Source organism: Gallus gallus, chromosome 1, assembly GCF_016699485.2.
Source record: "Gallus gallus isolate bGalGal1 chromosome 1, bGalGal1.mat.broiler.GRCg7b, whole genome shotgun sequence".
Taxonomy (NCBI): Eukaryota; Metazoa; Chordata; class Aves; order Galliformes; family Phasianidae; genus Gallus; species Gallus gallus.
This window is the reverse complement of record NC_052532.1, coordinates 178,257,020-178,270,191: the sequence shown is the minus strand read 5'-3', so window position 1 is coordinate 178,270,191 and position 13,172 is coordinate 178,257,020. Positions and strand designations below refer to the sequence as shown.

Below are 13,172 nucleotides of genomic sequence, written 5' to 3'. Positions count from 1 at the left end.
CAAGAATATTTATGAAGGACTCGGTTCTCACACTTCTGCAGCTGAGTACAGTTTTCCATCATTATGGAAGCTGCAGCCAAAAATGGCTCACAGATTCTGAGGTTTTACAACGATGAACTGTGAAGAGGGTTTTTTCTTTTTTTTTTCTTTTTTTTTTTTTTTAACCTGGAGAAATAAAGGACCCAAATGTGCTTACCCTCTGTTCACATCAGTTGTCAGAGCTCCAGCAATGGCATGGTGCTCTGCCAAGTTACCTAAGCGAAGAATCTAATCCAGAGTATTTTGGAGGAACGGGGTTTGCAATGTGGCTGCTGGAAGACACAACCAAAAAAGACATTCCCTGAACAAGGGAGCAAACTTACAGGCTCTGTATCTGAGCACTCAGCAGAACCAGATTCCCAGATACAGAGCTGGAACAACCCGATGATTACAGGAATAAGAGGTATGAATTCCGGGGAGTTCAAGCAAATTTTTTTTGCTTGTTCATATCAAGACTTTTACAAATAGCATAACTTGAGGCTTGGCAAGATAATTTTCCTTCAGTTTTGCCACGTGTTTCTTTAGAAGCCTGGCCCCCACTAAAAAAAGCAGGATACCTAATACAAGAGGTCTGCCCGATGTCTCAACATTTACACGCATAGTTCTGTTGGCTGCAGTACTACTGCAGTAAGGGCAGGAGTCAGAGCCAATTTGTCAGTATCTGCAGAAGAAGTGAGTTCTCAGTGCATGGCTGTGCTATAAATCCACTCCCTGAGAATGGTTAATTGCAGTTCTCTTCCTCAAACCTAGAGCAGTGTTTAAAGTGGAGGAAGCAGAGGAACCTCCTGAATGAATTCTACCCCAACTGCCTGTCAGTGTTTTTACTGCGATATCTAGAGAAAGCAAAGCTGTTCAGACAGCATCTATTTCTGGTGTGAATTCCTACGGCTGCTATGTTTTTCAGACCCTCTGACAAATTTCTAAGCTCCCTTGGAATAACAGCTGCCGGGGGGGACTGGAATCCCCATGGTGGATTTCAGGTTCACAGACATTGACAAAAGCTCTGAAAAATGGAACGGGAAAGCTTTGCTTTATCAAGGGCAGCTATGAAAGCAGGGAGATTTTTTTCTGAGAAATGAAGGACAGGATGTGGATTCCCACTCTGAATTTTGAGGGCTGGAGGCAGAGACACAGAGACATTTTCCTCTTCAGCTCCTCCATGGGGAAGTATACCCTCTGAGGAGAAACAGTCTGACATTCAGAAGTGTGTTGGTGACCCTTGTGAGAACAGCGCACTGGCAACTAGATGGGAGGGAGAGTCACATCTGGGGATGTGCAGCAGCTTAGAACCACTGCTCTGTTCTTTTCCTTAAAGTCAGTTTTTCACGCAGTAAAAAACCTGAAGAGACCACTATTAAGATCGAGAACAACTCAAACTCACCAGCATTTCCAACTCTTCACCAGCACCTGGGATGATACTGAAAATACTTTTGGAGGCACACAGTGACACGTGAAAAGATGAAACAGATGGCGATTTATATAATGCAGTCCATCTTCTCTCCCTTCACCACCTTCAGGGTACGCTATCAGTGTAAGACAGCGAATACCACCAAACACAGAAAGTCTACCCAGTGTCATTAAATTGCCTGTGATGTTGCTGCTGAGGATCAGCACTCGACTGTGTTATTGTCTTGACCGCCACTGAATTTTCTGCTAGGATCAAACAAGCATTTTTGGTTGCACACAGCATTAGCATGGTTAGTCAGTCAATCAGGACTTGAGGTAAACTTTTGATATGGTTAAAACTGTGTTTTGTGTTCACCAGAGCTATATCATGGTCAACACTTGGATACTTCTTTGGTGCACGAGTAGATCCGTCATGTGAAATGTCCACTACTCTCTGTATCTATGATGATGCTCACACTGAAAGTAGTTTTTAAGCAATTGATTGGTTCCACTAAATATTTGACACACGATACACATGACCAGTTCCTAACAGTGAGCAAACAAAACCATGTCCCTGGGATTCTTTTGGTTGAAATGACTGCGACAGCCTGCCTTGTGGGCTGCACATAACATCTCGTACAAGCCTGCTTACTAAGCCCTCAGCCTGCTATTTCCCGAGTTTTCAGCAACCTTTATAGTGTTTATTGTCTTCTCAAGGGAAGCTAAGACCCTCACACCTCCTGAGTGTGTGATAAGAAGCTCCATAGGTTGGGACTCGTTGGGTTAGGAGTTGGTCCATGAAACTAATAACAGATTGGTTTGAAACTGACAGAAGAAAGTCTTATACATATATATATATATATATAAGACACGTATATATATGTATGTATGTATATATATATATATATACACATATATTTTTTTACAGAGAATAGTGAATTTCCAGAATTTGTTGTCATAGAAGACAAAGTGTGGAGTCAGGATCAATGTGTCAGGCAAATTCAGGAGCAGCCAGACTATAAACAGAGAGTAGTAGGAGTAACAGCGATGTACCTTCCGACATCCTTAATCCAGTGGTTGTGGTTCTTAGGGGACAACCAGAGGGACAGACTGTGCTAAGTGGCCAGGAACACATGTACTCCCCAAATGGTGTTTCCACGGCCATTGTCTTAGAGAAGGCGGTGGCATAGCTGTACCCAAGCCTCCAAGAACCACACTCTGATGTTCTTACTTTAATTAGAGAATCAAGCATGTCAAACACAGTCTCTCGAACCCAAAAGATGGAATGCATTTTCCATGACTGTCCACTCTCTCCAAAATGTAAGGCATTTGTTCTCATACTTTTGTCCGGTTCCATTATAAACTCCTTCAGACTGGGCAAACAGAAATAAAACAGAAATAAAACAGAAGATGGCCGTCCTCCACGGGGAATGGCTTAGGAATCATACAGTCCGTCTGCTCCCCACAAATATGGTCTTTGCTTGAGCATCCCTTCCACTCCATGTCCTAGAGGGAGGAGTCTCCAGTCTTGGCAAAAGCAAGAAATTCAAGGGAAGCAAACTGAGGTAACACTAAGCCTGCATTCTAGTCAGAGATGCTTTTGTCTTGGCCAGCTAAAAGAAAAACATTAGTACATATCCAGAGTAATTATTTGAATAAAATGGGTATATTATTTTCTCTCTCTTCACATCACTGAATCAGAGTGCAGTTACATGCTATGCTGCTGCATTATTGTGAAATAGTGGCAGGAAGATTAACGAAATCAACAGGCAAAAACACGTAAAATATGTTAGTTATCAACAAAGTAATTGGATAGCGTTTAAGCAAATGAAAGAGACACAGGCATGCAAAATATTACAAAGGATTATAAGGCTGCAGCAGAGAGCGGAGGTTTCCAAGGGATTACATTCCAAGTGACCTGACTACATTTGCTACCAGCAAGCAGAGGGATTTCGTCATGGCTCAGCCTCATGGGGCCACGAGCAGAGAAGACAGGCGCCCTACAGATATTAGGGCTTCCCAAAGAATGGGCAACGACAAGTAAAACCGAGAGGAGACAAATCGTGTATTTCAGAAAAAGGAAAAAGGAAAAGAAAAAGGACAATATTTTTCTAATATTCTATTACTGAACCTACAGCGGTTCAGCTGCTGAACCTACAGCAGCCAGAGCAAAAATGCTATATATAATACTGATAATTTAAAAATGGTCAGAGAGCAGAAGTATGAAATTGGTTGACAGGATAGGAATGTAAGTTGTGAACTAGAGGAAGCACATCAGTCACAGAAAGCCTTAAGCACATTTTCTAAACCATCCTTGTAACACGAGAATTCCTGGGGATGGTATAAAACCTTTCGATAGATGGAGAAAGCACATCTGAAATAACGTGAGAAAAGCCAAAGTTTTCACTGATGTGGATCTGGAAAGGAACAGGACGCTGCCGTGGCACAGCATTGCACCGGGCGTTGGGGCCACCTGCGCACCGCTGTGCCTCGGCGGGGGGCTCTTCTGGGACTCCTCCTCACACACGGCCCGCGGCGCCCACCACCCCCACTCCCACCCGGCAGAGCCCGCGATGGAGGGGGCACCGGGGGCGTCCCCTGGCACGGGGTCTCAGGGGCGGGGCGGGGACGGAGGCGGGCGGGCCGAGGAGGAGCGGCAGGCCGCCGGGGGCATTGCGGGGCCGCCCCGCTGCCTTTGCCCGCTAGAGGGCAAGAGAGCCCCGTACAAGCACGGCGGGGCCGTGCCCCTGGTCCTGCCCGGCTGCCCCCCGCCCGCAATCCCTTTCCTGCCCGGCCCGGGGGAACGACGGAGCGCGGCGTGGCGGCCCCCCGGGGCGAGCGGCGGGGGGAGCGCGGCGAGCAGGGCCCGCGGCCTCGTGGGGATGGATGTGTGCGGGGGGAGGGGGAGGGCGAGGGCGGGCCCTGGGCCGGGCAGGGGGTTGCGTCGCGGCTGGCCGCGTTACGGCCGCTCGAGGTGCCGCGGAGGCCTGCAGGCGGGCACGGCTCAGCCGCACGGAAGCCGGCGGCCGGTGCGGGGCGGATGGGGAGGCTCCGGCGGGGAGGGCTGCGGCGGCTCCGGGGCGGCACCTCCCGCCCGGCCTCGGGGCGGGGAGCGGGGCCTGCGCCTGGTCCGGCGCTGCTGACGGGCTCCGGCCGAAGGGATCGGTGTGTGCACGGCGTAGGGCTGCCGCCCCATCTTCCAAAGGGCGAAGTGCCCGAAGGAGAAGCGCCGGTGGCTGAGGGCTGAGGGGAACCCTAGAGGCTGCGCGGGCGGACTGCAGCCCGCCGCCCAGCTGCGAGCCTGCAGCAGGCATGGGGTGGGGGCACGGCGAAGGCAGAAATCCCTTCGGGCAGAAGCGGTGCTGCCCGGCGGCAGCATTGGGGTGCGGTGGGTGATAGTGGGGCGGGCCCGGCGCTGAGCTGAGCCCTCAGCATCGCGCTGCGGGGGCACCGCGGCCTGCGCACGGCTGCGCCTCACGCCTGGCCGGTGTCGCGGCTCGAGGGCTGCACAGCACCGTAGGAAACCAGCTGTGAGCCCTGCACGGGGCATGCCTCAGAGAAACACCTATCTGTCGGTGTTCACGCTTCCATCACCTTGCATACCTTCCTGTGTCACCGAGGCGTACGCGCGTTCCACAAGGCTTTATCGATACCTGTGCCAAAGCACCGCGCTGTGTTTGACGAATAATGACATGATGGCTTTTGTGCTTCAGCTGTCTTAACAGATGTAACCCGATAGCTTCCTCTCAGGGACAGTCCCAGAGATGGCAGCCTGCCGTGCTTATTTAATGTTTGGTCACTTATTTCTGTACACAGCAGAACACCATCACGGCATGAGAAATGCACGGTGCTGCAGCCCTGCGTGTGTGCTGACTCTGGTACCAATGTTTTATTGCAGCATTATGTCTCAGCTGCATTGTGTTTTACAATCCCCTCATCTGAATATGTGGGAACGGGGTGCACCTCACCTGAAATAGGCCTATATGTTCCTACAGCTTTTATTTTTTTTTTTCTTGGTCATGTTTTCTCCTGTTATATTTTTTCCTACCAATTCTGAAGTGAGAAAGCAAAGACATTCCTCTACATCCATTTTCCTAAACCCATAGGCACTTCTTAAGTTAATCCAATCGACTTAAGTCGCAGGGGTAATAGGTTTTCACAGATACTTACTGCCAGGTAACCTCACGTTTCACAATCACGCGTTTCAGTGAAGGTTCCTTGCTGAGACAACACGAGTTTTATGTGGAGGATTAATGTGTGCGGCTGTATTAATAGTTTAATGCCCTCACCACCCGTTCTGGGGAAATGCTGAATCACATGTATGGCACAGCAGGTGGGACCCATCCAACCCTATCTAGACCTCCGTCATGGAGAAGTCTACATCTAATATAGGCTTCCTTCATACACAGGAAAGAATTGAGCATCTGTAGCGCATGAGTCATGTCATCCTCAAGTGGACGCCTCAAATAGATCAGATGATTTGTGCCCTAAAATTGCTCCAATTTCTCTGCATTAAAGTTATCTACATGTCTCCGTTTCCACAGCTTGAAGTGACATGAGATGAATTATGCTCTTATCACATTCATCTTTATACCGTGCTTCCAAAATACCTTAAGAATTCCAGTTTGTAAACAAATCCGAAAACAACATTAATTTCTGTACTATTTTCTATTTATGCAAAGGCAGCTTTTTACAGTTTGCTGACTCAAGGCATTTTGGTAACATTGGCAAATGCCATCTGTCTCACTGGAAAGTTGTAGAAGCTCTCATTTACTTGTACAAATCTTCCAGTTCTTCATCTGCAGGACTGGGAAATAAGCAGGTTGGTTGTATTGTAGGTTCAGAATAGGATGCAGTACGCAATGTATGCATACTGCATATTCTATATGCAATAGAATAGGTGAAATTGTGCACTGTATGGAAAACAAAACAAAACAAAATTCTTATGGCAGTCTGATTTTTTTTAATGACATTCAGTATTTGTTATGTGACAATTTCTTATTAATCTCAATGGTTTTGCAGAGTACAGGTGAAAGAGTTTAAAAAGAAAGAAGTCGTGATGCCTAAAGCTTGCCAGAGGTGTCACATCAGCACAGTGTGTGTGAGGAGAACGTGTGCCAGGAACTACTTAAGAAATGCAGGATCCTTCTGACCAGCTCTGCTAGCTGGAGCTAAAATCCTGCACAAAGCTGATGAGTAAGCTCAAGATGAGTCACTGTGGCGGATGCAGTCTTTAATTCCAGGAGGGTATCGGGGAAGTGGGTGTGAATCTCTAGTTGAGGGGAGCTGGGGATGTTCCTGCCTCTGTGTCTTGGGGATAAAAGTGTAGGTTTTTAATACAGCCTGAGCTATCAGTGAAGCCATACTTCTGTAAGGGGAAAGTTTGACATTACACATCACACATAGATTTTATGTGAAGCAGGGTTGGAACACCACCTACTCACAGATGGGTATAATTTTGGGGATGTCCTGCATAATTCATGTGTGGCTTTGATACTTATGAGTAATTCAGACATCAAAGCCTCAACTTAGATAACACTTTTATAACACTAAACTTCCTAGAGCCAATAATATGTGGGCTTTCCTTTAAGTTCCTTAAAAAAAAAAAGTAACGATGCCAATACCTCCTTCTTACCTTCAGATATTTTTCATGAGGTTTGCTGGCCTGAAGTACAAGATAGAAAATAATGAAACCTGGCCTAGAGAAAAAAAAAAAAACCAAAAACAAAAAAACAAACTAAAATTCTCTCTCTTCCTTTTCTCTGGGACTATGACTGTAAATTTTGAGGCACTGGAAGGAGCTCAGCTGTTCCCAGAAGGAGCAGCACTGCAGATCCCAGGCCCTTTGGCCGCTGTGCGATACTCCCTTTTTGTCTGCCAGTGGCACAAGCCTTCACTCCTCAGCAGCCCAATTTCCTAACAAGCAATTTTATGTTCTCTTCCAAGTTACACATTATGCATAGAAAAAGCTTCCCATTAATAACCATAAAGCTGCTTTATTGTTCTCCTTCAAATCTCCTTAAAACTTCCTTCTGCCGCACAACTCTTGTCATTGGCCAAGCCTGTTGCTTTTTATTCTCAACACTGCTTTTCCCTTATCCTTCCCCCATGTGTCTGTGGTATACACCTGTTGTCTTTCATCATGGGTTAAGATCATAAGCTCTTTGGGCATAGACCATCTCTCTGATTACATGTGTCTACAGTATCCAGCACAATGGGACTGTGATCCCCGAGCGGGGCCTCCGGGTGCTGCCGTGATCAAGTTGATAAAGAGTAATGATTTTTGACATGGCGAGTTCTGCAGTTTTTCCCAAGTCATTCTGCAGTTGTTCACACTGATACATCCATTGTGTGTGCGAGGAGTGTCCTTAAACCTGATATATATGGCAAATGCCGTGGAACATGACCGGAGACGTCCCTGCTTTGGGGTGGGGGTGCTGCTTGGCTCTTGCGTGAGCTGACACAGAGCTGCTGCTTCTGGTGGGATTGTGCAGGATGGGCAGCGTGGGACCCTGCCCTGAAGCTTCTGAATCCCATCTTTCAGATGGGAATACGGACCAATAGAGGTGATTGAAAGGGTTGGAGCACCTCTCCTCCCTGCACATCCTGGGGGGTTCAGGACCCAGCCTTCCCCACAGGCGTGGAAACTGGGAGTCCCCTTCCTTCCTCCCAAGCGTTAAGTCGGATGGCAAGGGATGCAGTGAGGCTGCTGGCTCGGTGGTGGGGAAGCCCGGGAGAGCTGTTCCCACCCAGCAGGGAAACATGCTCAGAGTTGAGCATTTTTTAAATACCACCTTTATGAAACTCTCCCAGGGCTCTGTTTCCAGCCTCCACCAAGGGACCTTCCTGTGCCCTGCCACCTCTGGGGTGCACATCATCATTGGCACCGTGCTATCACTCCCATGATACTGCATTTCTTTTTTTTTTTCTCCCTCTCTCTCCCTTGCAAAAATAAAATCAAATAGATAGATAGAGAAATAAATAAATAAAAGAGCCTGTCTTCAGGTTTTGCGTTCAATCCCAAAGAACCTCTGCGCTGCGCCCGGTCCTCGAGCTCTTCCAGAAGGAGAGAGACCCTTCTGTCCCTTTGCTAATTAATGCAGCTATATCGGAGCGCGGTGAAACAACAATAACATCCATCATCGACATCACGAGAAGAAATATAAATCCTCTCCCCCTCTCCCTCCTCCCCCCCCCCCCCCCCCCCCCCCCCCTCCCGCTTCCAGTGGCTCTCTCCTGGCGGTTTTAAATAACTTCTGCATGCGGGAGGAGAACACTGTTGGCGCCGCGGGGTGCCCCAAGCGCTGCGGGCGGCGGGGGCCTGAAGCTTTGGGGCACCCTGCGGCGACACGGAGCATCCCCGAAAATCAGCTCGGGGCACTGCGGGGAGGGCTTCGGGATCGTGGGGGGAGGGGAAACCATGTGGAGTGGCACTGAACCACGCCCCTCCCCCCCCCCCCCCCCCCCAAAAAAAAAAAAAAAAAGAGAGAAAAGAAAATGCTATAAAAATTCTCCCGAACTTCCCATTGGCAGTGCCAATTTGAGTTTGCGCCCCACTTGGGTGCAAATATGGGGAGGGGTCGCGGGGGATGCTGAGCGGGTCCCGAAGCGCAGCCCACAGGGAAAAAGAAATAATTCTCGCGGTGGTTTCTTTGTGGTCGGTGCCCCCCCCGCCCGCGCTGCCGCAGAGCAGTAAGCGCTGTGCCCGGCGCTGGAAGCGGTTCTGTATTGCAGCAGGTAGGGCTGAGCGCTAGGACCTCGCAGAATCCTTCCAGCAGCACTCAGGACTACCTTAAACCCAGCCCAATGCCTCTTCCTGCGCCACTCTGCGTGCTGGATGGAGATCCACAGTCAAGAGCCGCAGCTCAGTGCTGGAGTACAACATTGCCCAGGGAGCCCTGCAGGAGCAACACCTGTTCCGAGCCAGCCAAGAGAGACACCAGCACTTGTATGGTGCTGCTTTGCTTGTGGATCGGCAATACCCCCAAACCAGTGGACATCTGCTGAGCCTCCTGAGAATTCTGGATAATAGAATTGGACGTCAAAAGTTGTTTTTTTTTTTTTTTTTTTGCATTTTTCCTTTTTTTTTTTTTGCAATTTTTTTTTTTTTTTTGGATTTATCTCAGCCAACACCGTGAGATCCCCCCCTCCCCCTTTGCGGGATTCATGCTGATGTATGCAGTCTGTTATAGAGTAAAAACAGCGCATGCCTTTCTGGAGTCAGAATCCATAAATCCTGACGTAGCCTGTGCATCTTAAAAAAACCCCTCTACCGCCTAGGTATTTAAGTTGCTATGGTCATTCTATTCTTAAACCAAATGGAGAAACTACGGATTTTTTTCTTTATTACGGTTGGATGGGCTGAAGACCTTATTGCTTGCTAAGAGCTGGGGATATATGCGTTTCTATAGATATACACATCTATATGTTTATAAATATGTCAGTGTGTGAGTATAAAGTGGTGGTTTCTTAGACTAACTGGTTTGACCTTGAACCTGTACCAGTCAAAGCAGAATATTACTTTTATTTATGCGTTTAATGGATTGAAGAAAGAACATTCTCTCTGTAACCGCGCTAGGGAGGGGAGAGGAGTGGAATATACCTATCTTATATCTCCTGGGTTTGGCACCATCATTACTGTTTATTCTTATTCTCTAAAAGCAGAATCTTCTGATGGCTCCCTTAGGTGAAGTTGGGAACTATTTCGGTGTGCAGGACGCGGTGCCCTTTGGGAACGTGCCCGCGCTGCCGGCGGACAGCCCGGTTTTGCTCAGTGACCACCTGGGCCAGGCTGAGGCAGGTGGGCTGCCCAGGGGCCCCGCGGTCACGGACTTGGACCATTTAAAGGGGATCCTCAGGAGGAGGCAGCTCTACTGCAGGACTGGATTTCATTTAGAAATCTTCCCCAATGGTACTATCCAGGGCACCAGGCAAGACCACAGCCGATTCGGTAGGTACTCTCCTTAACCCTTCAGGGGTCATGTGATGGAATAACGCGCTGGGACCGCGGGCGGGGGGGGTGGGCGGCGGGCAGAGGGGCCGCGGCGCTGCCCGGGGGCGAACGGAGCGCTGCGGGGTGCGGCGAGTGCGGGTCCGGGCCGGTGGGGGGGAGTGGGGGGGCCGAGCTCCGCTCCGACCCACGCGGGGAGGAAATTTCGCTCGGGACGTCTCTCCCGAGCGCCGCGATTTCGCGAGTTTAAAGGGGCTTTAATCATTAACCGCTCCGATTTAAAACGCACCGACTTTCCCGAAGGGAGTGGCTGCCGTCCCGTACGCAAATGCACGAGGGTTTTCCTCTTTCGATTCCCTCCCGGTTACCTGCCCGGGCCGCGGCCCCCCCCCCGCTCGGTGCGGGGCTCTCCCGGCGGAGCGTGCGCCCCTCCCGCGGCGATCCCGCAGCGCTCCGCGGCTCTGGGTCTCTCTGCGGCTTCGGCGGAGGGCTCCGCTCTCTGCCCGCACCCCGGAGCCCGAGGGGGGGGGCGGGGGGGGCGAGCTGCCTTGAGGCCGGGGACGGAACGCACCGAAGCGCCCGGGGGAGCCGGGGCTGTGTGTGACGGAGGGGTGAGGGTAATGCGCCAGGCTGTAAGGCGAGGCGCTCCGCGCTGCGGGAAGGAGTTAACTCGGGAGCGACCCAACCTGACAGCGCTCGCACTCGGTCGTAAAAACAAAGTCCCGTGGTAAAGGCTTTTTTTTTTCCTGTTTTTTTTTTTTTTTTTTTTTTTTTTCCCTCTCGTGTTTTAATGCCAGATGTTGAGCGATATCTAAACTGCGTTTTACGGCTTTGTGAGCCGTGTAGGCGATCGCCGGGTTGCGGGAGGGAATCCCCGCAGGGCGCGGAGGGGCTCTGCGCCCATCGCCGCCGCCCCGCGCTCGGGGGGGAGCGGTGCGAAGAGAAAGTGCGCAAAGTGCCCGCGGAGCGCGGAGAGGCGGCGGCACGGCGCGGGGAATGGAGGAATTTCGCACCCACAGTGGTTTTTTTTTTTTTTTTTCCTGACACACGGAGACGCAATGAATCGCTGCCGCGCCGCACACGCACACCCGCGCGGGTCTCCCTGCGCGCACACCGCGCAGCGCAGCGCGGGGCCGGGCCCGGCAGGTGGAGGGCAGCGCGGCGGCACCGGGGGGCCCCTTGGGTTGGGGGGGGGATGGCTGCCGGCTGCTGCCTGCGGGGCGGCGGGGAGCGCGTTCTGCGGGACCCTGCCTTTAAAAATGGCTTGGCGGCCGCTGCTGGGGGGCTGCGGGGGCAGCTCTCCTGCACCCCAGGCGTTTCGTAGATTTAAAATGCTTTTTTCTAAACATCATTTTTATTCGTCCCCATCGATGTGGTCCCTCGGGCGACGTCGCGGCACCGACTCTCGGTTCTCCCCTCCCGGTGTCCCCCCCGCGCGCAGCCGGAGCCGCGGGATGCGCTGGGGCTCCGCGCTGCTCTACGTGCGGCGACGGGAGCGGCCGTGCCGTACCGGTGCCGCTGCGCTGCCGCTGTGTCCGCCCGGAGGTGACCGAGCGGCGGTCGCTATTCGGGTTTTGGGGTGGTGATGTCCGGGGGCTGTCCAGGGGGAGAGGCGAACTCGGAGCCTCGGAGCGTGTGGGGGAAACCTGCGTGAACGGGGGGTTCTGGTGGGGGGAGGAAGTTTTCCTTCAAGAATAAGGACAAAGAGAACCCCGGGGGCTGCGCGCAAACTCTTCTCGGGGCTCTGCGCGGTGGGAATCCCCCTCCCCGCTCGCGCGCACACACACACACACACGCACACACACACCCCTCTGGAGAGACATCAGATAAGAGCAGTTCTTTTGTGATGCGATGTTGGATGCGTGCCTGTGGCATACAATGAGCCGAGCCATGTTGTGTGTCTCTACTCGCCCGGCTCCGGCAGCCCGGCGTTTCGCAATGCCCGCAGCAGCAGCGGCAGCAGCACTCGGAGATGTCCATCTCGGAGGGAAAAGCTCCCCGGGAGGGCACGGCCCGGTTCCCCCCGGAATGCAGTTGTGGGCGATCAAAGCCGTATTATCTCATCTGGGTGACAAAAGGATTTTTTTTTTCTTTCTGATGCAGTCTCCTTTCGTGTAGGGCATTTGCCACACAGTGGAGTCATTGTAAATTCAGGAACTCTGTAAGAGCGGAGAGGCGTGCCCCTGTGCGTCAGCACAAGGACTGCATGCACAGCATTAAAAAAAATAGGAGCGTGCAGGAAAAGGGGGAAAAAAAAAAGCTGTCAGCAGGTGAAATCCGCTCCCTGGGACCTGCTGTGCTGTGCTGTGCTGTGCTGTGCTGCCGTGCTGCTGCCGCAGGGAACCGCGGCGCTCAGCGGCTGCGGGAGCGGCTGGGGCCGGGGGGTGCACCTCCGCCTTAGGGCGCTGCCGGGGGCGGGGGGCGCGGATCGGGGCTGCAGCCCTCCCCGAGCGCTGGGTGCGGGGCAGGGATGAGGGCATGGGGCTGAGCCCTCTGGGGCTGGGGAAATGGGGGCGGCTTTGCGGGGAGTGGGTTTGTGGGGGGTGAGTTCGAAGGGGGTGGGTTTACAGGGGAGAGGAGCGGCCCTCACCCGCCCTCTGGTCCAGCCCCTGGGGAGGGTCTGCGCAGCTCTCCCGAAGTGTCCCCATGAGAGGGTGCGGGGACGATGCACACTGTGACAGCCTAGAAGTGAAGCAGGGCCCCGCTGGGGGGGCCGGGGCTGTCTGCGCTCCGGTCGCTTAATTGGAACCGGGCGGGGGAATGGGAGGAGCGGTGACAGCTGGGACACGCGGGTGCG

At 52.1% G+C, this 13,172-nt stretch overlaps 2 protein-coding genes across 5 annotated transcripts in view; one reads left to right on the top strand and one right to left on the bottom strand.

Moving 5' to 3' along the window:
• Nucleotides 1-4,429: 4,429 nt before the first annotated feature.
• LOC121107651 (wiskott-Aldrich syndrome protein family member 2-like) lies at nucleotides 4,430-5,997 on the bottom strand. The gene has a single exon (XM_040653167.1). It carries the CDS (start codon nucleotides 4,973-4,975, stop codon nucleotides 4,430-4,432), a length of 546 nt encoding a protein of 181 aa, XP_040509101.1. The 5' UTR covers nucleotides 4,976-5,997.
• Nucleotides 5,998-9,245: 3,248 nt separating this feature from the next.
• Nucleotides 9,246-13,172, top strand: part of FGF9 (fibroblast growth factor 9) — a 33,758-nt gene continuing 29,831 nt past the window's right edge. Inside the window, exons 1-2 of one of the 4 annotated variants that reach the window (NM_001397366.1) lie at nucleotides 9,246-9,705; nucleotides 10,112-10,375. Coding sequence is in view for 2 of the 4 variants with exons in the window: in NM_204399.2 (NP_989730.1) it covers nucleotides 10,099-10,375 (277 nt within the window). In the remaining 2 variants the exon portion in view is untranslated. Of the gene's footprint in view, nucleotides 10,376-10,931; nucleotides 11,103-11,210; nucleotides 11,397-13,172 lie in introns of those variants that run through there. The other 3 variants (NM_204399.2, NM_001397367.1, XM_046898587.1) reach the window with 3 other exon arrangements.